Source organism: Alosa alosa, chromosome 10 (genome assembly GCF_017589495.1).
Source record: "Alosa alosa isolate M-15738 ecotype Scorff River chromosome 10, AALO_Geno_1.1, whole genome shotgun sequence".
Taxonomy (NCBI): domain Eukaryota; kingdom Metazoa; phylum Chordata; class Actinopteri; order Clupeiformes; family Clupeidae; genus Alosa; species Alosa alosa.
The window spans coordinates 8,658,064-8,684,437 of record NC_063198.1 but is presented as its reverse complement, the minus strand read 5'-3'; the positions used below and the strand labels follow the sequence as shown (position 1 = coordinate 8,684,437).

The 26,374-nt window shown below is 42.7% G+C and overlaps 1 protein-coding gene across 4 annotated transcripts in view; it reads left to right on the top strand.

The window, feature by feature from the left end:
* The window catches only part of cfap20dc (CFAP20 domain containing), a 62,406-nt gene that overhangs the window by 28,843 nt on the left and 7,189 nt on the right, over positions 1-26,374 (top strand). For all 4 annotated transcript variants that reach the window (XM_048255159.1, XM_048255160.1, XM_048255158.1 and 1 more), the window contains one exon: positions 1,107-1,489. In XM_048255159.1, coding sequence (XP_048111116.1) covers positions 1,107-1,489 — 383 coding nt within the window. The remainder of the gene's footprint in view (positions 1-1,106; positions 1,490-26,374) is intronic.

Here is a 26,374-nt window from a genome sequence, read left to right as displayed (position 1 = left end):
TGTGTGCGGATGGGAGAGCTGTACAGGAACACCAAACTGCCGAATTATATCCTTCCCCATCCACCCCCAATCACATACATACACACACAGACACTCAGACAGACTGTAGCAATATAAAAATTTGTTCCTCTCCAGTTTTTCACTTTTGCTTATGTGTTTTTTGAAACACTCATTGTTGTGCAATTACATTACCTTGGATTGAATTCCTGCTTAATTCATACGATATGTCTGGTAAATAGGTTCAGTACTGTAATTACCCTGCTCTGCAGCCAGAGATGAGGAAGCAGATGTTTTTCTTGTGACACATGAGTTGCATTATCTTATGCACTGCATTTAGCTAATCCCATCACTGCCATTGGTCTGTGCCGTGTTGCCAAGTCAATGATGGCCTCTCAGAGAAGGAGTTCTGCAGGCTTTTGTGTGCTGTATCCACCTAGGTAGAGTGGCCATTGTCATTCTTATTGGCTAGAGCGGTGTTTGTGGTTATTTTTGAAGTTATTTTGGAGCAGTGTGGGGGGACGTTTACAGTAATAAATAATATATATATATATATATATATATATATATATATATATATATATATATAAATATGTAAATAATAAATAACATAAGATCATAGAGGAACATGTTTTTGACTAGTTCAGTGAGATTGTAGCTATATGTGCGTATTTGAGCCAGATTGCTATGCTTCAGTTGTAGAATAACGTGGTCTGGGATGTAACTATTATTCAGTGTTGGCTAGTTAGTTTTTTCACGGTTTTGCAGGGATTTTTTATGTGTTTTCCTCTGCCTTCATTATGTTGATGTAATTGTATTGTCTCATTATCAATTTATGACATTCTTCTACACATTGTGTGTTGGCTGCCTAAATTTCCATTAAATGCAATGCATGAATACAGAACAGTCAGGAATGATACGCTTGGTTCATACGCGTCTGTTACTTGGTTTACTGTTAGCTGTATAGGATTGCTCTAGAGTTATCCCCCAAGGTGTCACTGTAGTGTCACTGTCACTGTAGTGATCAATAGAGACAGGCAGTGTGTCTTTGTCTTGTTGTGTCAAGAACATAAATACTCACAGTCCTCTTTCTCATTTCGGTTCCACAGATGAGGTGACATCGCTTTGCTCTTTAGAGGACGGCTGTCTGGATAGCTCTGACCAGGAAGCTGGCCAGCTCGATGATGAGCCCGACCCGCTGTCTGTCCCCTGTGAGTCGCTGGCGCCTCTCTCCGCCCCCCTGGCTCCAGGGCAGCGGGGTGACAGTGACGTGAGTGACAAAGAGGAACCACTGCTCGTCTTGGAAGAGGAGGGGGAGGAAGAGGAGGTGTTTACTTTCTCTTCGCGGCCACACTCAGCCAGGCGGGGGCAGGGCCTTAGTAACAGCGTCCAGGAAATGACCTTTGACCCGACCGCTCTAGGTGAAGATGACGGAGGCATGCGCAAAGAAGCGCGACCCGAAGATGACTTTATTGGCAGTGAGAGTGAAGAGGTATGTGACTTAAGATGCAGTCTAGCAACAAATCAATCAATGAGCACTTCCTGTTGAATAGCATTGTGTAGGACTAGGAACTTGGAAAGCTTAATTAAATAGGTAACATCTGAGAAAATTGAGACATGGTTTATCTCTGGTTATAATTCTTTTGGTTGTTCTTTTAAAAGGATACACTGGTGGTGACTCATAAATGATAAGCATTAGCACAGGGCAATTCTCCTGTGCGTCCTTATGTCTTGCACACCTGAGGCACAGCTGAGGTGCCCTTGAGCAAGGTACCCAACCCCTCACTGCTCCCCGAGCGCCGCTGTTGTTGTTGCAGGCAGCTCACTGCACCGGGATTAGTGTGTGCTTCACCTCACTGTGTTCTGAGTGTGTTTCACTAATTCACGGATTGGGATAAATGCAGAGACCAAATTTCACTCACGGGATATAAAAGAGTATACTTATACTTATACTCAGGGCTTAATTTGAGCCGGAACACGCCGGAACATGTTCCGGCACCTCCGACGTTGGATCCGGAACCTTTTTTATTGGATCCTCAGCTCCTACGTCAATATAAAAAATAAATCGCCTAAACGAAAAATAAATAAATTACTGTTTGTGTAGTGTTCAATGTTGATATTTTTCTTATTAGTCTTTAGAAATAGGGGAAAGACCAAACAGGATACAACAAGCTAATCGAGGATTTGAAAGTGCTTTATCCACAATATTATTGGCCACAGGAGGGTGTGCTGTTGTTCGGGAGAGAGAAGTTGAGGCAGCTCTGCCAGCAGTTTTGCATCGATAGCCCGCGGAATGTCATCAGGGCTTTCAGGGAATATGCTACCACCTCTACCATCTCCTCCCTACTTTTCATTTGCCTTGTCGGCCCGCCGCTTGCCCGGTTCAACCCCTTTCCTTACGTGAGGTCATGGATTTCTAAAGGACATAGGTGTAGATCAGCGTTTCTCAAACTGTGGGTCGCGGAGACATGCCAGGTGGGGCGCGAACTGACGTGAAAAACAGGATTTTTGTGTTTCTATCTTTTCTTATTATTATGCAGCTTCCTCTTTCTTCTGCCATTGGAGTCTATGGCAGCCCATAGAACCGTCTGGTAAAAAGTTGTGAAATTTGGCACACTAATTATGCACAGTCCCATGATTAATTTCACCAAGTTTCAAGTCGGCACCTCAAGCGCTCTAGCACCACCAACAGGCCAAAGTTGAACTTGCGTCACGCACGTAATCTTTGACCCGTTGGATTGATTCTCAAAAATGAGGTATCATTGGAATCCTTGGATCAAGCCGAGTTCAACCCTATGACGTCATTTTCCGCCATGATGGATTTTCCGCCATATTGGATTTTATCGAAAGTGAAACTAAAGTTTCACGCCTCACATAGTTTGTCCGATTTTCACGAAACTTAGTACATATGATCTTCAGACAAAGCCACACAAAAGTTATCCAACAGATTCTTCAAATTCAAAACCGTTCGCCCGTAATATCTAATCGAATTTGGCGGCGAAGCCGCAAAACAGGAAGTGAGCTCATATCTCAGCAACCCTTTCATCTATCATAACCAAACTTAGTAAATGGACTCATGAACCCATCAGGAGGACGCTCAAACAAATCTGTGACCTTTGACCTCTAGGGGGCGCTGCAATTAAGAAATATGCCTTTTGGCCTGTAGCACTAGTGGTGTCTGACAATACTGTGGAAGGTCCTTAGGTCAACAGAGGACAACTTGTGACATCAAAATAATTGATTTGACCGGCATATTGGATTTAATCAAAAACATGAATAAGTATTCACAAGTCACAAATTTCAGCTGATCCTCACCAAAATTGGCTGGTTCATCCTGATGATGCACAAATAATTTAGTCACCTTTGACCTCTATAGGGGCATTGAAATCACAGCAAGCATGATCATATCTCAATCGATCTTTTATTTTTGATGTGAAACTGATGACAGCGAGTTCCATCCAGTTAATTCTAATGCATGCATGCAAGAGTGGGGCAGGGTGGGACGGGCAGGGGCGATTGCGGCAGTGGATTGGCTGGGTGAGGGGGCGGCGACACTCAGCCCTGGTTCAGCCCCACAAAATCAGTTATGTTTTGATGTGAAACTTGACCTTGTAACTCAGCCAATCTTGGGTTGTTTGGCATGGAACTTGCTGTGACTGCTTAATGCTATATGCCTGATGCCACGGCATTGAGTTGCATGGCAAATCTGGACTGTTGAACTGTCTGCTTGGCCCCCACATTGCTGCTTGTAGCTATATTTTTAATTTATTTTTTTATCTGTAGCCTGGGCCCAGGTAGCACCCGATGTGCAATGGACGCACTGTGTTATTCACAGGGAAGCGCTCGTGTCAAGGCAGCTTAGTTAGCCCCGACCTACATGAGATTTTGAACGTTGTTGTGAGAGTGGTGAATTTCATCAAAACCCGGCCCTTAAAAGGCGCCTCGATCGCGACAGTATTATGCCTTTGAGATTTCTGAGCGAAATCGCTGAAACGTATGATTGGGAGGCACTCTTGTGATCCCATGTATTAAACCAGTGTTTTTCAACCACTGTGCCGGGGCACACTAGTGTGCCTTGAGAGATCATCAGGTGTGCCGCAGAAAATTACCCAAATGTCACTCACTGGTCCAGAAAAGCAACTGTTGCATCAAAGAATTTATAACCACATACTCTCATTGATTCTATGATTGCACTATTTGTGGTATGCAGGCATTGTACAATGGGGGCCCCATATCCAGTTTTCACAGAATCATCACATATCCAGTTCCTAACAACAATTAAATTAGATATAGTCACCTACAAATGAAACAGAGGGCGCTTGTTTTATTGAACAGGTCTTGCATAGAAGCCATAATAAGGCCATATCTGTGTATTATTTGAAATTGTATATGGCTATTTTTTCTTCACACAGGATGTTAATGTGCCGTGGGACATTTTAAGTGTCAAAAGTGTGCCGTGGCACAAAAAAGGTTGAAAAACACTGTATTAAACAGTAGCCCTACATCACATCCCTGCAAAGTTTTTTTCAAAAATATTTCCCAACCAGCAGTGCTCAGTATGACTGGATTATGGATCCATTTAATGCAGCATGTTGGTATTTCATTGAATATATTGTACAATGCTGTAAAATGGCCTATGCTCTATGCTTCCTAATATGTTGCTGGAAAACAGAAATATGTGTGTTATGTATTTATTTATTATTATATCTGCAGCACCAGCTGATTTTAACTCTGTTGAAGAGGATATATGTAGAACTTGTCATTATTTCAATAAATTTTACAATTTTAAGCTTGACCTACCACTTTCTTAGAGCGATGAGGGACAGGTGGGGCTCGAGAATGCCCCCTTGATCAAAGTGGGGAACGAAAGAAAAAGTTTGAGAACCACTGGTGTAGATAAAGAAGCAGGGTAATGGAGGCCGAGGGTCTGGATGCTGTATGGGCCATTTTGGACAAGTAGGCCTAGGCTACGGTAGGAAGAAATCGCGCTTCCACGCTGTATTTAGTTGATCATTGATTACTGGGTGTGGGTGGTCATCATTGCAATATATAGCATACTTTAGCGCCGAGGCTATTAGCCCCTTGTTGGACTGTTTTGTTGGTTCCCCTGGATCTCCTGTTTTCCCGGTCTGTGTGTGTGTGTGTGTGCGTGTGAGTGTTTGTGTCTCCCGCTCCCTCTCTGTGTCATATTATGTGTCAGTTCCGATGTGTTTCGATTGGGGGGAGATGTCCGGGGGGCAATAGGGGTTCAGATAGGTATTCAGATGTGTCAATCAGAAATTACTAATCATTCCACGCTGTATCTAGTTGATTATTGATTACTGGGTGGTCATCATTGCAATATATAGCATACTATAGCCCAGGGGTCCCCAACCTTTTATGTTCCATGTTCCATATGTGTTGTGCATGCGCATTACTTGAAAAGAACTAGCTCCAGTTATGCATGAACAGTGAAGGTAACGATCTCTTAAACATGTGAAAAAAGTGAACTTGAAGAAGTGAAAATTGAACAAGATGAACTATGAATATTGAACAACTTGAAGCTACATCTATAAGTGTGAACATGCTTAAAGGAGAATTCCGGTGTGATATTGACCTAAAGTGTATTGAAACATGATACCGAGTGTGAACGTATGTCTCATAGCCCATCTCGGCTTGTCCCCTGCACTCCAAAATCTGGCGCTAGTTAGCCGATGCTACCAACAGCTTTTTCAATAGTGGTGCTTCGACATCGGGCTAGCCATGCAAATAAATCACTGTTTTACACCCATTTACGAGGCTCAATGTATCTCCACACTTCATTGGTAGACTTCCGAGGGCCCTGACATTTAAAAAGAGACATTTTGAAAATGCATGGATTCCAGTTTCTTCCAGTAGCAGCAACTGGAATCCATGCATTTCCACTGAATTATTTTTGGAATCTGATCCCTTATCATACCTGTTCATTCTTACTCGCCGCTCGAATTTATCGTGACTAAATTCAAGATGGCTGCAAGCGCTAAACTTCATTGAAGATACTGTCTGTATAAATCATCTTGTAAGTAAACTACCAGTGCTTTTTTCAAAGTTCTCAATGTCTCGTTTTAAATGTCAGGGCCCTCGGAAGTCTACCAATGAAGTGTGGAGATACATTGAGCCTAAATGTAAATGGGTGTAAAACAGTGATTTATTTGCATGGCTAGCCGATGCCGAAGCACCACTATTGAAAAAGCTGTTGGTAGCATCGGCTAACTAAGCCAGATTTTGGAGTGCAGGGGACAAGCCGAGATGGGCTATGAGACACACGTTCACACTTTCGGTATCATGTTTCAATACACTTTAGGTCAATATCACACCGGAATTCTCCTTTAACAAAATATGGGAACAAAACATGGGAACTAAACGTGCATTACGAATATAATCAGTGGGAGCCCTGTGCATTTTTCCCTGCAACAAGAAGGTTCCATCTGGGGGTGATGGAAGACAGTGACACCCTCAGTGTGTTTGAAATGTCCAGTCGATTATATGCATAATTTGGTCTTAGTTGCAGTCATTGCGAAAACCGGCCTCGCATAGATCGTGGTGGGAAATGGTAGCAGCGTTTTCAGCGCTTTTACGGCTATCTCGGGATATTCTGCTTTGGTTTTGATCCAAAAACCCGCCAGAGAGCTTTCCTTATACACACTCTTAAGACCACCGTCATTTGCAATTTCGATCAACTGCTCTTCCTCCTGCGCTGACAAGTTAGGACTATTCAATATTGACAAATGGGTTGCGGACCCACTCATCTCACTCGACGGTCCACTCGTCGTCCCCACAAATCAAGCTTGGCTTTAAATTCAGCGACTTTATCTGCCAGTTTAAAGACAGTCGTCATTCTCCCCTGGAGTGACATGGTTGAGGTCATTAAGCAACCTGAATATGTCGCACAGGTAAGCGAGTTTTGACACCCAGTCCTCATCACTAAAATGTGCAGCTAACGGTGACTTTTTTCTGTAAGAAATCTCTGCAATCTCTCAACTCAAACACTCTGGGGGCCGTTTCTAGAAAAGTTAGCAACGACGTTGCTCAACCACCATGGTACGACGCAACTTGCAACTAAACAACGACACTGTTACACCTGTTTCCAGAAAGCATCGTACCTGTGTCGCAATTCGCTACCTCTGATGTTCGAACACCATAGTTCCAACAACGTTGTTGATGATGCAGCGATACATATCATTTAGGGCTGTCACTTTTGTGAAAAAATCCTGTTCGATTTTTGAGACATAAGTGTTCATTGAATCGATTGTAAAATCGATTTTTTATGTCTAAAGACGTTTCCATTTTCAACGCCAAATATAGGCCAATCCACAAACGACTGCATTAGGACCCGAGCGTAAAGAGGGCGGCTTGTAGACGCAAACCAGCAATATTTCTGATGATTTATTGGCGTGAAGTTTAGGTGCACAATGACAAACAGAAGTGCAACATTCTCGAAAACCAGTAAGCCGAGTGGACTGCCATTTCATCAGTGACATGACTGCAGGCTTCAACCTAGCTGTGTCTGTGTTTACGATTAGAAAAGTCAAACAAATTTAAGCCTCACGTTAGAACTTCGATTGCACAGTTTGCGTAGCCTACCGCTTTGTTCTTCTCCATAGTTTGATATACCAAAAATCCGAAGTACTTCCACATCAAACTCCTCAAGTTATTAGGGCCTATCACTCGTCTCTCTCTGCACATGTCGCTGGGTTGATCAGCGTTGTCCTCCATTTTTTGGCAAAACACGAGCAGCACAGCAGGTGATTGAAACAGCTGTTCCCGGTCGTAAAATTGGTGGTAATTTTCTTTTTAGCGTTAAGCAATGCTTTCTGCGCCGAATTATTTTATATTTGGTTAAAATCGATTCCCTATTTTAGTTTTCGAAACTTGTGTTGTTTGGTCCAATCGATTGTGCAATCGATTTTCGAATGTAAAGTGACAGCCCTAATATCATTGGTGGAAACAGTGGCAACGTGTAATACCCCACCCCCTAGAAATGTTCTGTCACGGCCTATGTCGACATGTTTCTAATTTAAACCGAGTGATTAATGCTGGTATAGTCATTGGCATCAGCCAAAACCTAAACCTATTGCAAGCATATAAAACAGTTAACTTAAGCAGACCAATATGAGTCATTATTTGTGTTAAATATCTATGTGTTGGAAAAAATATATAGCCTGGACAAATCCCATATCCCATTGGTTATCAACTGTCTCGTGGCTTAACGGCAGCGTTGGTGCACTCTTGGCTTCGGCGGGAGTTAGCATCCTATCTCTTCTTTTCATTTCTGAGTAAGAGTAGGCCTACGAGACACAACAATAGGTTTTGACCATACATATTTATGTATATAGTTACTCTACATCCCGAGACCATAGGTACAATACATCAGTCTAAAATCAGTCAAAACAATTGAATCTACGTGTCACACTAGTTCACCTGCAGGTAGCGAGAAGCAAGAGGACAATCTCACATCATAAGAAAATCGAACCTACAGCGTTGGGATAATAAGTCATCTGCTTTAGCCACTACACCATTTAACACTGCTGTTGTTAGGGACTGTGAAGATTATAATACTAAAAGCAAGGCAATACTTTTAATTAACATAAATAGCAAAATGAGCCAAGTAGGGGAGCAGTGTCTTAATCAAAATTAAGCTACAGGATAGATCAATCATTGAGTCCGCGAGATAAACATCCACTTCGCAAATGTTGGTTAGGAGGTTGTGATTTTTGTTAGGCGCTCAGGACACCAACAGGAACTACCAAGGAACGACACAAGTGCGACTGCCTAGGGGCAGTAGTTCAAACGACCAAACTTTCGTCCTTGTTTTGCGATTGAGAGCTCGAACTACCCTTTCTAGAAACACCAAATCCAAAAGAACGATGGAGCGAACTACCAAGGTTGCGACACAAGTTAACAAGCGATGCTTTCTAAACGACCCTGGCTAGTGACCTGCTAAAGATGCTTTTTTTTTTTCTCATTCTAGCAGTTTAGCTAACCCGTGTGACACTACCGTTAAATAAGAAGGTGAAGTGAGCTGACCTGAGGCTGCGCCAAGCTGAAGGCAATATGTAAAAGTGTTGAAGGCGGGACAGACAGGCGTAAGAAAATAGACCTTGCAAAATGCAAACATGCGTGCAATCAAGCAACTGCATATAGGCCTATGTCATGTAAAAACGTGACATTATTGTGAATTAAATTAAATTTAGTTTGCATGCATTTTTTTTTTTTACTCATGTCGTAGGCTACGGCCCGGTTAGGAATGTCCCGCGCCCGGTACCGGCCGCAGCCCGGTGGTTGGGGACCGCTGCTATAGCCTATATGTTTTTATTTCGAGTGTTTGTCTAGTAATTGCTGTTTTTCTTTTTTTACATTTTACACCCATGGAGTCCAGTGTGTTGCAAGTTCTGAAGTTAATAAACATTGCCCTGGTGTAGCCTACACACCGCATAGTTTTTTTAGTTAGAGCTATGTAGACTACGCAGGTTTTTTTGTTGTTGGTCCGTAACCTCAAATCTTCTCAATCTAAATGTATCTTTCTTGTCTGAATAAAATTATACAAAATTTGACCTGGCGTAATTTCACCTGGCGTTTGACCGGGCAGCTGGCAAAAGCAGCGTTAGCCAGCTGATCTATAAAGAAGCGGTTTTATGCACGCAGCCTTACAACACTGTTTACTGCTCTTCAAATCACTGTAGGCTACAACGTCATTTTTGGTACAAATACAATATAAGATATCCAAATGGGATGGGTGCTTGCGTTTCCTTAGGAATCCGCCGTCTTGGTTTTGTATAAAAATAAATATTAAATTGTAGTGAATGTGACAGGCATAATTCACCTTTGTTATTAAGTATTGGTTCTACACACCGTTCATATTAAACGCAGCACTTTGTTCTGTCTGTAGTTACTTCATGTAAGTGTAACTGTTCATGGATCGCGTTACCCTTTAAATGTTATGAATGTGTGATGACGTGTAGCCCCATGCCTGTTTTGTTGCTGGACAGCGCCATTTTTGATTTTAGTGTTTTTTCTATAAAAATAAACGTCATACGCATTTGTGTGCTTGTGTGCGTGAGAAATTGTCTCTTGCAATTTACTGCAATTTCCACACTGGTGACCCCGACGTTAGTCTGCTTGACGTATCCAGAGACACAACACGACCATGACCGCGAACGCTGTTACCCTCAAACTCCCCGAATTCTGGGAATCGTCGGCGTCGGCATGGTTTGCCCAGATTGAAGCGCAGTTCGCGTTGCGTGAGATCACTGCGGATACAACAAAGTATTACTCGTTGTGTCGGCTCTCGGAAATTCAACAGCATCCAGAGTGGTGAGTCTTCTTAAAAACCCTCCGGCAACTGAGAAGTATATAGCACTCAAAGCCCACCTGTTGAAAACTTTTGAACTGTCAGACGCTGAGAGAGCCAGCAGGCTTTTCTCCCTTCAAGGACTGGGTGACAGCAAACCATCTGAGCTCATGAACCGTATGCTGGATCTCTTGGGTGAGCACAGACCCGATTTTCTTTTTATCCAACTTTTTCTGCGTCAGCTACCTTCCCAAGTCATGGCTGCACTAGCCAACACCACAATCACTGACTGTCGGAGACTGGCTGCAGAGGCTGACAAATTCTTCCTGGCAAGTCAGGGACATTGTGTGGCCGTGCTTTTTCCCGCGCACATCGCTCCTGTGACGCTGGACGATTCCACACTCATCGCTGCAACCACTTCTCGTCTGCAGCAGTCTTGTGGCCCCCAACAGTCTTCAGGCTTGTGTTTTTATCATGACAAGTTTGGACCCAAGGCTAACAAATGTCGTTCGCCATGCAGTTTCGGCGGGTCAGGAAATGCCAGGGCCGGCGCCTAGTAGTGGCCTTGGCGTCGGCGGCGTGAGGCAGGCTGCTTTTCATCCGTGACAGCATCTCCGGACGACGTTTCCTGTGCGACACGGGAGCACAGAGGAGCGTCCTGCCTGCATCCTGTTTGGACACCGACAGCCACGGCCCCCCTATAGAAGCTGCCAATGGTAGCCCCATCTGCACGTATGGAACGAGGTACGTTGAATTGTGTTTCAGAGGACAGCGGTTTGGCTGGGACTTTGTTACAGCAAAGGTTGCCGTTCCCCTCCTCGAAGCCGATTTTCTGTGTGCATATGGACTGTTGGTAGATGTAAAGAACCGCCGTTTGATTGACGCCATCACATTTTGTTCTTATACGTACACGCTCAGCGGGACTGACTCCATACGACTGTCTAGCATGCTCTCAGCCTCAGATGACTTCCACCGTCTACTTGCCGAGTTCCCAGTGCTAACTCAGCCCACTTTCTCTGCATCCGCCGTGAAGCATGGTGTGGAGCACCATCTCGCCACTACTGGTTCACCCGTCTACGCCTCCACACAACCAAGCTTGCCGTTGCAAATGCTGAATTCACAAACATGGAACGCCTGGGTATAGTCCGTCGATCCGACAGCCCGTGGGCATCACCCCTCCACATCGTCCCCAAACCGGGTGGCGGCTGGCGCCCGTGTGGCGACTACCGGCGGCTTAATGAGGCAACGACACCTGAACCTGAACACTTTTTGACACGGGCTAATTGTCAACCCCGCCAAGTGCCAGTTTGGTCTCTCCACTGTTGACTTCCTGGGACACAGTCACTAAGGACGGTGCAGTCCCTCTCCCATCAAAAGTGGAGGCAGTAACACAGTTCCCACGCCCGCTCACTGTCAAATCCCTGCAGGAGTTCCTCGGCATGGTGAATTTTTACCACCGCTTCATCCCTCGAGCTGCTCAGCTCATGCGGCCCTTGCATGAGGCCTTGAAAGCCCAAGCAACTTGTGGACTGGTCAGAGAGCAGGGACAAGGTTTTTGCTGCCACTAAGGCAGCCCTGGCGAATGCCACCATGCTGGCGCATCCTTCTTCAACAGCCTCCATCGCCATCACCTCCGGGCCTCAGGACTACGCTGTGGAGGTGCTGTCTACGAGCAGAGGGTAGGTGGGGACTGGCAGCCGCTGGCTTTCTTTAGCCGTCAGCTGCGTCCCAGCGAGCGTAAGTACAGCACTTTCGACCGGGAGCTGCTTGGTCTCTACCTCGCCATCAGACATTCTTGTTTCGTTCCGTGGCGCAACTGGCTGGGGCACCTGCATCGTACGCCAGCAACCCGGGTTCGATTCCCGCCCAGTGGTCCTTTCCGGATCCCACCCTGACTCTCTCTCCCACTCACTTCCTGTCACTCTCCACTATCCTATCGCATTAAAAAAAAAAAAAAAAAATTGTGGGATTTTGGGACAGGAAGTCATAGACTTGCTTGAAGAACACTTCCTTCAAAGCCAACAAGAATGAAGAAGGGAGAGAGGTCTGTAATTCTTCATCAATTGTATGAAGTGTACTTTTTTTAGCAAAGACATAACCCTTGCCTGTTTAAAAGAAGAAGGAACTATTCCAGAACTGAGTGTAGTAGTATTAAACACATGCATGACTGCTGGCAGAACAGCAGGTGTGACAGACTGCAAAAGAATAGACGGGACAGGATCCAAAGGGCATGTTTTTGGATGACTTTGCTGAAGCAGTAGAGAAACCTAAGAGGAGAGAAAGAGTCCAACAATTCACAGGCAAAGCTCTCCTAATGGGCTCATCAAACTGAGCACTTATCCTGTTGTGTTTGCAGTCAAATATGACCGATTGACAATTCTTCTCTCTAAAAAATATTGTTAACTTATTCTCACTACCATGAGGCTTCTTGGCTTTGTTAACACAGGGCATCTGAACACACAAAACAAATTTTGATATTTTGTATAACAATTTGAGTGTTTTATTTAACTTTTTTAACTGTTTTATAGAACACCCATGTGTATTTTCGGTCAAAAATGACTGGCCATTAGAAATGAATGGGTGAAAAAATGGTCAGTGTATAAAATTGAGTCCAGGCACATACTTATTGATCAGATGGACTGTATATGCACTTCTGTACATTAAAACACACACACAAACACACCCTCACTCCCCCTCTTTGCTTCTATGCCAGCCCCCATTGGAACCTTTTCCCAATGGAATCTTCCCCTTTCTGACTTGCATGAGCTCAGTGAGGCCTGCAGGCCATAAATACCAAATGGAATTTTAAAACTGGTTATATCCAATAGAACACAAGTTTATACAAAGGTCTATCACAACATTAGATGATAATATGTGTGTTACTGTGTATTTATAACAAGTTGCAGCTGTCATTTTTGACCAGGAACACAAAACTACACAACAGGAGGGTGAAGCAACTTTCAGTGAAAATGTTGCAAAGTCATCTGCTGACAGTGAGGTATGGCAGTGGTGGAGGCTTGAGAAGAGACTTGAAAGTTTTCTACTGTCAGTTGCGCTCTCAATCTTGCTCTGATAGAATGTCTTTTTTGCAAGTGTAACAGTGAATGAAAAAGATGATAGCAAAGACTGGTAGTTACTAAGATCATTTCCATCTCTGGATTTACGTCATTTTCTCTCAGAAGCTCTAAGTATTACTATCATTAATATAGCAATAGTAACAATATACACTATCTAGCCGAGTGATAAAATAGTATTTTTTGTAATTCCATCACCTTTATGGAACTATCTTGTTTCTTATATCAATTAACATGTCAACATTTTTTAATAGAAAAAAAACCCTCTAGCTTAGCCAAAAGTGTAGACCCAAAAATTCACCATTTTGGGGATATTATTGAATTTATATTGAGTTTTTGTGAAAATGTCTAAATGCCATATGTTTTAATCTGTTTAAGTTAAGGTACCCAATTTATTTGAACTGTATTTAACCTGTAAGAGGCTAATGATTTTTTTAATGATTTAAAATTGTTAGAAAATACTTAGGGTTTTAAAATCATTAGTTAACCTCTTAGTCCGGTGGACAGCCCATAGAGCCCCATTGTGGACCCGGAAATGTTAAGTACACCAAAGTTTTTTTTGATGGAAATATATAGTATGGGTTCCCAGCATGCAGAAACTGCCGGATGCTAATTTGCATATGTTGGGCAATTTGTGTAATTGAGCTAATTAGCACAAATTAGCATAATAGCCTATATTGATCATATTATAAGAGCTGCTTGGCCAAAATGGACAATGTTAGTATGTTTTTAGGGGTTACTGGAGTCCATATCTGACATTTTCAAGATTCAAAATCACTATTTTAAACTTGGTACAATTTAGACAGATTTTTGGAGAATAGGGCTGTAGCGATATACAGTAGGGCTGTAACGATACACCAACCTAACAATTCGATTCGTATCACGATTTTTGACCCACGGTTTGATACGAACCTCAATTTTTCTTTTTTTTGGGGCTAGACATTTCAATAGCCTACCTTAGAGTACCAGAGGATTACAATGTAATATATCTGTATTATTTTATATCCTGATATAAAAAGAGAGAATACTGAATGTCTGATATTTATGACAGATTAGCCTATAGCTTAGGCCTACTATTTCTATTACAACTCTACCACATTCAGCTGTCTGGTTGAAGCCTGGAAATATTGTAAACAAAGTAGCATAGTTGGCTAGCTTATCCTAGTCTACTGATTGGACTGTTCAGTTTCCTCATATGTGTTTAAGGTAATACTGTTCTCCTTGGGACAAGCCTTTTGGGAAACATTGGTATTGAGATGATCATTCAGTTCTCCCAGAATCCCCAGCGCGAAACATTGTGGGAATCTCAAGAACAGTCCAGCACGCTGGCGTTGCACAGCTCCCCCAACAAGCCATTGCCATCCTCGGCGCGGGCGTTCCCACATTCAGTCCAGCAATTAGTCTCTGGCACTGCCACACAGCAGGTGGGGTGCACACACCGCAAGAGCCCTACTCACCCTGGGGAACCACAACCACCAGCGGCCCAATGCGGGGCGTGCTAGCAGTCACCTGGTCTGTCGCCTCTCGTCCCCAGCTCCCTTCAGAGAACGCCCTCAGGTCGCACTTTCGCAGTGTGCACCACCGCAACGTTCCTCCAACACCGGGCCTAGCCTCCACAGCCACAGACTCCCCGGCGCTGAGCACCGTAACTGGCACTGCACCTCCGATGCTCCACTCCGTCGTCTCGCCAGTCGGGGCAGCAGACTCCAGTTCCATCGCAGCCGGACCACGCTGCGCACAGCTACAGCTACCGACGTTGGCGTCCCTCCTCTGCTGCCTTGTCGCAGAGCTGTCCTCCGCTGTTTCGGCCACTCCACACCGCCACGATCGCACCAAGGCCTAGACCTCTCTGGCTCGTGCCATCGGATTTCACACAACTTTTTTCCCCCTTATTTTTCTAAAGAGCACTGGCGAACAGGCCGACTCGAACAGGCTCCGCCAACCGTCCATCCTCAAGGCACCACCTCATTGCTGCTCCACCTCTGCTCTGCTCCAAGAGTTAGGGCCACCGCCAACTCCAGCCTAAAGCTGTCCGGGCGGGGCAGGGGCTCAAGGTCTTCTCTCGGTGAAGTCAGCCCAGGCCAGCGTCCACTACCTTATTTTCCAAGGCCGCTTCCTCAGACCGCTCTCCCAGTCGCGTGAAGTCCTTCTCCACCGTGGCCACTGCATCAAAACCCTCTTCAGGCAAGCATTTCTCCCGTAGCTAGGCCCAGGCGATGGCTGATCTCCTCCTGCGGCTTCTACTGAAGGCCTCTGTAAGCTATTTAGTACCCCTTACAAGGGTTCTCTTCAGATCCTTTTGCTTGGGCCTCCACCTAGCGGTGAGCATGGACGGATTATGAACTTTCGGGCCCCTGGGTCCAGATGCCCCATTAATTGTTGCATATGTGGAAGGGGGGTTTGGAGGTCCTTCCTCAGAAATGTTTTAATTTGTTTGATGTGATTTCCTGTATTCTGGTGCATTTTGGGGATGGCCAATACTAAATTCAATCAGATTCATAGCCTACATCCTGATGTGTTGATATTGAGGCAATGATTTCATGCAAAGGCTTGGGCTTCAGGGCTCCCTGACCCCTTGGGCCCCTGGGCCGGGCCTGGTAGGCCTGTGCAGTAATTCATCCCTGGCGGTGAGGTCTCCCACTCCCGGCTCCTCCAGCACTGAAGACACTGTCTCCTATAGAACGCAACTTGCTCCTCCATGGAAAACGTGCCCATCTACAGGTGCTGCTTTGGAAAGCAGCAGACCGTCCTGATCCACCGGCTGTGGATATAACCGCGTTTGGAGGGAGTTAGAAGACAGGTATGAAGAAAGGAGAGGAACTTGCCCACCCTCGATTCAAGTCCTGTTGCTCCTCCTGATTTGTTAGATGTTATCAGCTGTAACTGCAAAGCTGGGTTAAAACTGTGTATACATGTATCTGGAAAGTGCAGCTGTGCAGCTGCAGGCCTGGCCTATACTAATTATTGTTTCTGCAAAGGCAGTGATGTTACATGTGGCAATACATTTACACAGCAAAAACAGCAGAAGGACAGGGATGAAGAGTCTGGAGAAGATGGCGTCAGGACAACGGATGAGGACAGTGAGGAGTAGTAGAGGCTAGTTCTTCCCTTTGTTACTCAATTGTGAGTCACAGCAGAGGGCCAGTGAATAGCTATTTCCAAAATGATTGTGGAATTCAGAAATAACTTGAGGATCCAAATTATTACTAAACACTGAACATTTTTATCCTCCAAAAATCGCCCCCAAAAACTCAGCAAAATCAGCTTAATGAGAGTAAAAACGAGACCAAACCAAGTTTAAATAGTGATTTTGAATCTTGAAAATGTCAGATATGGACTCAGCATCTCCAGTAACCCCTAAAAACATACTAACATGGTCCATTTTGGCCAAGCAGCTCTTATAATATGATCAATATAGGTGGTTATGCTAATTTATGCTAATTAGCTCAATTGCACAAATTGCCCAACATATGCAAATTAGCATCCGGCAGTTTCTGCATGCTGGGAACCCATACTATATATTTCCATCATAAAACTTTGGTGTACTCAACATTTCCGGGTTCACCTTTCTGTCCACTGGACTATCTGTAAATATGTATTTGATAGAAAAGGACAGTTTTTTGCTAAAATGACACTGTTTTTACTGGAAATGTCCCCATGTAAAAATGTGCCATTTTGAATACGGTGGCCATATTGGATTTTTGGACAAAATTCAACATGCCCCAAGTTTTAATCTGTTCCAATAGGGGTTCTGACCAGGGCCCACTTCCCCGAAAGCATCTTAAGCCTAAGAGAGTCGTAAAGTCCCTCTTACGAACGTCTTAAGATTTGCCGACTGTTTCCCGAAACCATCGTGAGCTTAAGAGCCGCCGCGGAAAACACTCAGTAAATCTACGAGTGCTCCAGAGTACTCGTTACCGGCTAAGAGCGTCTTAACAGTACTTCTCACTGAGGTCACCAACAGGACATACAGAGGAATTATAACTTAGAATACATAATCCAATTTACGTTCCCATTCTTTATTGTGTTTACCTGTGATGAATCAGATTTTAGCGTGCAAAATAGCCTACATTTAATGGTCATAATAATGTGATGAAAAGCGGACAAAAATGCAATCAAGTTATTAAACGAGACGTTGCCAGAATAGTTTGACATTATCTTTGCTAAGTGAAGGCTATATTTTATTAGGCCTATGAAGTAAAAAGCAGAGAAAGCAACATGTGGTTTAGTCTGTAGCCTACTGCATCAAAATCTAAGCCTACACATTTCCTCTCTTTCTTACTTGACTTCTTTCTTATCTTCAAACGTGTTCTTGACACCGCGAAAAATTATTGCATGGTGCAACAATCTAATCTTAAAATAATTACAATTATTTATGTCTCTGTGTGGTATATAACCTACTTGGGATGCTTACATGCAGATGTAAAAGTGTTTCTATTTTCGCATTGATGTGAATTAATGTGTAGATCCGAAGTTTAAATGGTAGGCCTATAGCTGTGACGTGCAGTCACCTGACATCACCGTCAAATAAGAGGATATTTCAGAACTATTACCGTGGACAGCTCCCCTTAAGAGCATCTTAAGAGCAGTGCATGCGCGTTCACGCTACGAGCATGTTCGGGAAACAGTCGGAAAAACCAAACGAACGATCGTAAGATGAATCGTAGAAAACCCTCTTAAGAGCGTGTCTCCGTCGTTATCGGGGAAGTGGGCCCAGGAATCCATGGAGAAAACTCTGACCAAAAACTAGGGCTAATGTTTCCAGCAGATAACCTGTCTATTAGAAGCCATAACTCCAGAGGCACCTCAGGCGGTCAGTTAACAGCGTGTGTAGGCTAAACTCAAAAATACCGGAGAAATGTCAATAGCGACCTAGCCATTTAAGTGTGTCAAAATAAAAGTCTGGTGATCATGTATCCACCAACGCAGTATTATTTCATGTATGAAGGTTATACTGTAGCAGGTGTCTCTTTAAGAATTGCGGCCGGGAGAATATAGAACGGCCGTCGACGGCCGCTATGTGGTATAGAGGGTTAATAGCCTAAATGAAGTGTTCAGAACTTATGGTGGACCAGAATGAGTTAATTAAGTGGTGCAAGTTACTGATTATTATGCTGTATTGCGTAGAATGGGAAAAAACAAGAACTTGAATTTGGGACACTGGTGGTTAAGTCCGGGACAGTGCCAAGTAGAATTCGGGACAGCTGCGGGACACTGTGAAAAAAAGTTAATTTCGAGCCCTGGATGAACATGAAATCTGGAAGGTAGAAGTGAGTATGATTTTCTAGTTCTGTTTTAATGAGGAAGTGACACATCAGTGCCGCTGCTAGCCATTTCGGTGCCTTAAGCGAGTTGTTTTGTGGTGGGAACCTCAAAGTCGCAACCTCCTGTAACCTCGCCTTTGTTGCCTTCATGGTTTCCGTTTAAAAGTTTCTTATATTAAAGCAACACCAAAGCACTTTTCCTGTTGCACGCACGCTATTTGTTTATCCAGCACTGGCTTTGGAAATAACAATGTCTACAGACAAGGTAGAGTACGTTGCATGATTTTATGAAAGTATGATGTATTGCGACATCAGAAGCAAGTCAAATTTGTAGTTTCTTATGTCTCATTCCATCGAACTACAGATCCGCTACCCAATTTGGCAAACTTGCATAGTGCGGTTATAGCCGATAGACAGTCCCCCAACCACACCTTACTTATTTACACAGCGCCGCGCAAGGCGAGAGTGAAACGTAAAAATGAATGTTCTCTGTTTCCGTTTATGATGTGATGTAACAATGTGTGTACGCTCTCATCTCTTTTTTAACAGACGTAATATGTGTTTAAAATGCTGACATGCATTGTGTGACGGAGTACCGTTAGACACACCTGTTAGTGGTCATGTGATTGAGCCTACATGGAACTAAATCATTGATCGTTGAAAACAAGGTTTTGTTTTGTATATCTTGAGAATGCTGTTATTAGATCTGTGTTTTGTTTTTCAGGCATTTTATAAAATAGTTATTAAACTACCAGCACAGAGCCAAAATACATCAATGTTCTTTGATTAAAAGAAAAAAAACACTCAGCCATCAAAAGCAATTCCATTTCCAAGTAATTATAAATTAACTTTGTTGTGCGCAAACAAAGCAGCAACAATAGAGTTATTCAAATTTCAACAAAAGTCAGGCAAGTTTGTTGTGTGTGTGTGTGTGTGTGTGTGTGTGTGTGTGTGTGTGTGTGTGTGTAAATTGTTTGTGCTGTTGCTGAATAGTCAACTCAGAGACTGTTTGAGCATGACATGCATGCACTTCATGCAGGCACCTGTACAGCAGGCCTGGCAGTGTGGCCTCGTCCTTACGAGAGGAAAGAGAGGGGCTGCTGACACGGTGTACAGAAATACTGTATGTTGAACCAATAGCCCAGCTAACAATTTATGGTTCCCAGAACGTTCTGGGAACCATAGTTTTTGGTTTCGGGAACGTTAGTTTTTGTTTCCCAAACGTTCCCCGAAGGTTAGTTTTTGAGTAAGTTTTGGTTCCCATGGAAAGTTTGCTGAATGTTCCGGGAACGTTAGTTCTTGGTTATATAAAACGTTCCCCTAACGTTATCTAAATCTGGAATTGGAATGGGATCTGGAATTATTTTTTAATACCTGTGACTGTACATTTGCTTACACATCTTCATGATATGGCGCACTAACAGATTACAGTTACAGACCAGTACCACCATAAGAGCACTTTTATAGCAATCTTTTGTTGTGTGTCTGTTGTCCACAAAAAATAAAATAAAAATCAAGCACCTTGGAGAATATATTGAAACTAACACGTTAACACATCATATTCAGTGTTGTTGCTGTGGTTGTAGTAAGAACTTAATTCAAGGATAGATAAAGAAAAGTAGCCTTGGCACAAATACTGTTGAACATGAAAGTTGGTTTGGAATGTGCTATGGCCTTACAAATGTAAGAGGAAAGGAAAGGACTGGTTTAAATGAAATAGTCACTCAAAGCTGCCACCTTCCCCATAGCACGAGGAACAAATTTGAACATGTCAACCAGCATTAACTCTTAAAACTAAAACCCTTATTGTATAAATTGTATGCATACAGTTTGAATATCCTGTGCTTCACTGCTTATACTCCTTTCGGTAAGTTTAAAGAGACACAATACCAGATGTTAAATCCCCTGTGCGAGCAAGCAAACAAGTAAAAGACAAAGAAATGTACCAATGTCAAGACAACCTAATTACTTCACCATAAAATGGTGAATCTCAGGAAGCGTTGCAACTGCTGATGAGACGATGTTTTGTTGAAGTTATCCTTTTAAAACCAGCGGTAATGACCCCCAAAAAAGGACTCAGAATGCCTTCACTCTCTGTCTCCCTACTATCATTTTCACAAACCATTAATTCAAGACTTAGCAATATGGTGTGATATTGAACACTAATAATTAATTTGTAAAGATATTCCAAATGAAATATATTAAAAAATCAGCCTAACCAGAGTCTAATTTTAACCAGATATTAATTATTTAGATTAAGGACTTTAAATCATTAGTGGTCACACACTGAGGGGAAAAAAGAAAGAAAAACTGAAAAAAAGTAAAAAATATAATGAGGCTCTTTAGGTTTCCCTTTTTAGCTTGGTTTGATGTATCCCACTCATTATTTCTTTAAGCTTGGCTCTTTCCCTCAAGTTGCGACTTTGTCAAAACGCTGGCTACTTCTTCTTCTAGGTCAGTGATTGAAGCAGACTATTAGGTTCAAGGCTTTGAAACAGCATTAATATGCTCAGAAAGTGATAGTGTGTGTCAGCCCTAACAACAGATCCTGACACAAAGCCCATCCGTGTATCCTTTCTATGGAAATTCATCAGCTCTGTCCAGGAGTTCTTTTTGGCTAGCACAAATCAAAAGCCACTGCTCCTTTTAAAGGATTAACATAGCCTCATTCAGTTTTCATGGTTACTACCATTGTCCGACACATCGATGTAGACTTGTGATTTTTTACTGGATCTACTTGTGTCCCTATACAGGAATATTGGACTCCTGCCAAGCAATCAGTACTATTGTAGTAGCAGTAGTTTTTCCACTGAAATAGCCTATGACTGCATCTCTCCTGTGGAGCAGTGCCTGCACCATTCACGGCAGTTAGACAGTAGAGATTTATGTGCGCGTTGCCAGGAATGCTGCAGTATTTCACTTAAAGTCTTGACAAGGCGCTCTGTGGATCTGTTGTCTGTTGTGGAAGAATCACTTAGTCCTTTTTGGAGTTACTTTTTCCTCAAACAAGACACTGAATCCACCCTCTTGTTTTGTGTGTGTGCTTGTGTGTGTGTGTGTGTGTGTGTGTGTGTGTGTGTTTTCCTCAGGGAAATCAAACCCGTCTTCAGGATGCATATGTTCTGCACCAGTTAATTAGGCCACTTTGATTGATGTAGTTGACAGCTTGATGCATGCTGTATAGCACCTCTGGCTTCTTGCTCACTGTAAATACTACCTCTGTATATCTCAGATCAGCTTTTATGCACTGGCCCAGTGCTCCGTGCTTTAAAGGCATAGTTAAAAGAGTAGGAAGCGATGCTAAGCCAACACACTTCCTGCCAGATTCAACAAATAGCTCTGCATGATACGCTAGCTGCATTCTACCTGCACACTAAACATTCTGGGCTCTGTAAACTGGAAGTAAACAGAGAGAGCACATCCAAACATCAATAGTGCACTGAAGGGAGGGGTATATTTGTATATCTTTCTCCAGTATCTCTAACCCTACCTTTAACCACTGGATAATCCAATTCAAAATTGAGGCTCTCCCAGTGTAGATTCACCAACCACAACCAAAGATACAGTATTTGTGCACTCAGTCCCACTGAAACTAGGTTTTTCTCTTCAGCAGTGGTAAACAGTAGTATTTCACCCTAGTTCTGACAAGTTTGGATTTTACACATCTGACTTGAGAAGCTTTGGCTTGTTGCCTGTTTGAAACATGCAGGTTCTTTCAGGTGTTTTCACAACCATACTTTAATGATATGCATCATAGATGGAGGATTTGAATGGGAGCCGCTAATGTTACATTTTTAATGTGTTCATCAAACAAAGACATCTGATAGCAGTAGTATGCACCTTGGAGTATGGTGTAGTGTGTGCGCAGCTCTTTTATTGCATTTTTAATGAGAAGTTAAGACAAGGGCACACATTTCTGTTGCTAAAATAGTGAGCAGGTTTTTTCAGTAAAATAAGTGTTCGTCATAAGTGAAACACCATGTGAATTGCCGCGTCTGCAGTGTTGGTCAAGTTACTTGGAAAAAGTAATTAGTTACTGATTACTTATCAAAGAAAGTAATCCAGTTACTTTACTGATTACTTATTTTCAAAAGTAATTAGTTACTTTACTAATTACTTTACTTAGTTCCTTTTCAAAAACACTATACACAACCTGAATACGCTTTTTTAAAACTTGGTTTATTAGTTTCAAACTTAACTTTTTGGTGTGTATACTCCTTCATTCGAATAGATGTAAATAACATACAGCAATAAAATAATTAAAACCAAAGTCTATTAACATTTAAAAGTTAAAAGTTGCAGTGCAGAGAGGAGTAATGCATTTACCAAAACAGAAAATGCTGTTGCATGCCACATTTAGGCTGTTCTAATGTCAACATATGTTTGAACTGTGTGTGTGCAGTGCCGCTGCTGGCAATTTTGGTGCCCAAAGCACAAATAAAATGATATTGTAATATATATTATTTAAATTATAATAATGACAGTCATTTTAGTTTAAAATATTTCTTAAGAAATACTACTAATTTGATAGCCTGATGAGCCAGACCCACATTAAAATGTAGGGTCTGGGCACTCACCGTTCGCAGTGCTCAGTCCGAGGGGCGGGATAATCAGTTGTCTTTCAAATTCCCTCTGCACGCAATAGGACAGCGGCAGCGCTATGAGTCCCATGTGTTTCCCACCAGCGGAGCTAGTTGGCTAGTTCAAACGTTTGCCAACTTAATAAAAGCTTAACTCGTGTCACACTGTTCGCCAACAGCAACATCCATCTTATTTGTTTTCAAGTAGCAGGGAATTCAAGCCAAACCGTTGCAACTCTGCCATCAATCATTATGTTAAGCCCACCTAACGACTCTATACACGATTTCATTGGCCTGATTGAGTTTCGATTTCTGGAGCTCACAAGCCAACGGAGTTGCTAGACTAGCCCTGGCAGCACTAAAAACAGTCTTACCTACTCCAAAGGACACTCGAGGCAAATTCCAGACAATCGATGTAAGTGTCTGTGTTGATAGAATAGTGTAAGAAATACAACTACCCTCGCATCGCGTTGCAATAGTTATACTTTGTTCCCTGAAGTACATGCCTAAAATTGTGGTCTATTTGTGGAAAAACACTTAACATACGTTAAAACGAGTTAAAGAGTATGAGCTGGTAACTGACATTTTAAACAAAACGCCCACCAGAAACACCAACAGTCAATATATTCATCCAAATCCTAGTTTCGTTTGTTTTATGGACTACTAGGTGGTCGTGGAAGAGATTGTTAAAACATTATTTGTCTTGTAAGCGGAACCAAAGTTTCACAGGCACCGTTGTGGTAGAACAAAGGACCTACAACCTCGTCCTTTCATTGGAGAGTCGCCTCGCATTCAACGGATTCATTTGCATAAAGATGGGCTTAAGCCCAGCTTTTGATGCGCCGACATATTTTCAAATGCAGCTGCCTTCCCGAATGCTTTGGCGGGCGCGATAAAGTCGCTGACGTCCACCCATAGGACTAGAGTGGAATGCGACACGACAAAATGAAGTGTCGTGCAAGTGGATCGGTACCGTTACGGTACCGATGAAGTGTCGTGCAAGTGGATCGGTACCGTAACCGATCCACTTGCACGACACGATATATGCATGGGGTCGCGCTGCCTCCCCTCGTTCAGTCGTGTGTGGGCGTTTTGTTTAAAACAGTGGTCCCCAAACTAAGGCCCGCCACCTCAATTTAGGTGGACCCCCAAAACATGTCCGAGGTATATAGGATCCGGCCCGCGACGGGGAGTAAGACATCACAAACTATAACCTCCGTAATTTCCCCCATTCATTCTCTATGGCGGGTCTTAACAGTACACATGTAATACTTTTTTGTCCACTGGTGGTTGTTTTGGCGCTGTTTCGCGTTTGCCATCGAAAACGGAATGAAATGTATAGTAGGCCTACCTGCAAACAATGTAAGAGGCCTCTGCTGACTGCATCAGTGCTCAAAGTATTCTAAAAATGTATCAATTAATTGTTAATAACTAACTAACTTCTATTCAAGTCATAATTCTGGAACTTTCTGGTATAATTATTTATATTTTTATTCACTTTCGCTCAAATGTTCATACAGAGTTCACAAAGTTCTCATCAGGTGAGTGAAAGTTAGAATGGTGGATGTTTCTGTCACCACTTCATAAAACTCATAGTTTGAGAACTTTAAATTATTTGTAGGATATTGCTTGTTCACAACTTGAGCTGTGTAGCCTATGCAAAGTTCAGAGTTCAAAATATACTTTTGGGACTCCCTGCTTATAGTTTTGAGAATGCTATTATTATTATTTCATTTGAGCTACATTTTACACTGATATGGCAAAATAAACACAGATAACAATGGTATTAAATTGCAATAGCCTATAGATTAAATGTAATGGAATATTCAACTAAGGTAGACTGCCTTTGTTCACAGCGCTAAGCTATTTATGGTTACTGATATACTCCGAGTCTCTGGCCCTCTCTTAGAGCCAGGCATAGTGAGCTGGCCCTCGGAAGAAAAAGTTTGTGTCTGTGTCTGTGATTTTATATGCAGTTAATTTAATTAATGACTATTTCTAGAGCTGTAGAGTTTGGTACTTTTAGAAATGGAATCCTCTAGCTACCCTGACATGATAGTTATACATATAGTGGCCCATCTCAATAAAACCGCACACCACTTTTTGTCTTTTTCTGTTACTTTCCTGCCACCCATCTCCAGCAAACTAGATCATAGCTTTGAGTTCCATCCAAGCCAAAGTACTAACAGATGGCTTATTACTGATTTTTAATACACTCATATGGCTCAAAAGACTGCAACTGATACCAGGCAATATGAGGCTCTGAAAAACTGCAGGAAGGTTTTTGTTGGAACTCTATAAAAGGAGGAATCTGTCCAAGTCCGCCTGCTTTATCATCAGCTAGCCGGCCATCATTAGCATGGTAGCGAGCTGGCTGTTAAAGGACATTAACATAGATCAAAGCCAATTCAGATCCTCCTTACTAAGCGAGAGGTGAGTGAGGCAGCGCCTTGTCAAATGTGCTGTCGTCACCGCTAATTGCAGGTGATGTCTGATGTAACTCAACCTCTTAGCAGGCAGTCATACTCCTCTGCGGTGGTGGTTTATTAATATGTTATCTTCTGTGACCGTGTCGGCATTTGCTGCCTCCCTCGTGACTTTCATTGATGTTGCGTCAGACTCCACCCGCCCACCCCATCTCCCCACACCCCATACTTTGTCCTCTTACATTTTTATCCTGAATTGAAAGCTCGTCTGAAAAAAAAAACTGATACGTGTTCCAATACGAGCTGAATCAGGACCCAAATGAGTAAAAGGTTAAAAAGACTAATGGTTAACGTTGTTATTTATGACATTTCATGTCTTAAAGATTTGGTCTTTTCTATTCAGAGGATATCTGTGGATTTCTGTGGGTTTGCTGTGGTAATTGCAGAACATCTACAGAGACTTGATTTGCATCACATTGTCTCTTTTTACTCAGTATTAGGCATCAAAAGCAGTGTTTGAAACGGAGCTCTTTTATTCGCTGGGTATTATTCGTCTTAAGGCTCAGAGTGTGTTGAGCTCTCATCCAGCTAGAATGTTCTCACTTTTGTGTTGTCATATGTGGGTTGTTTATTGTTTGGTTGGTGTTCTATATTCGATCCTGGTATACATTTTTGAAGAGTGGGCAGATATATGTGTATGACTTTCTGACCTTTCCATTTTGTG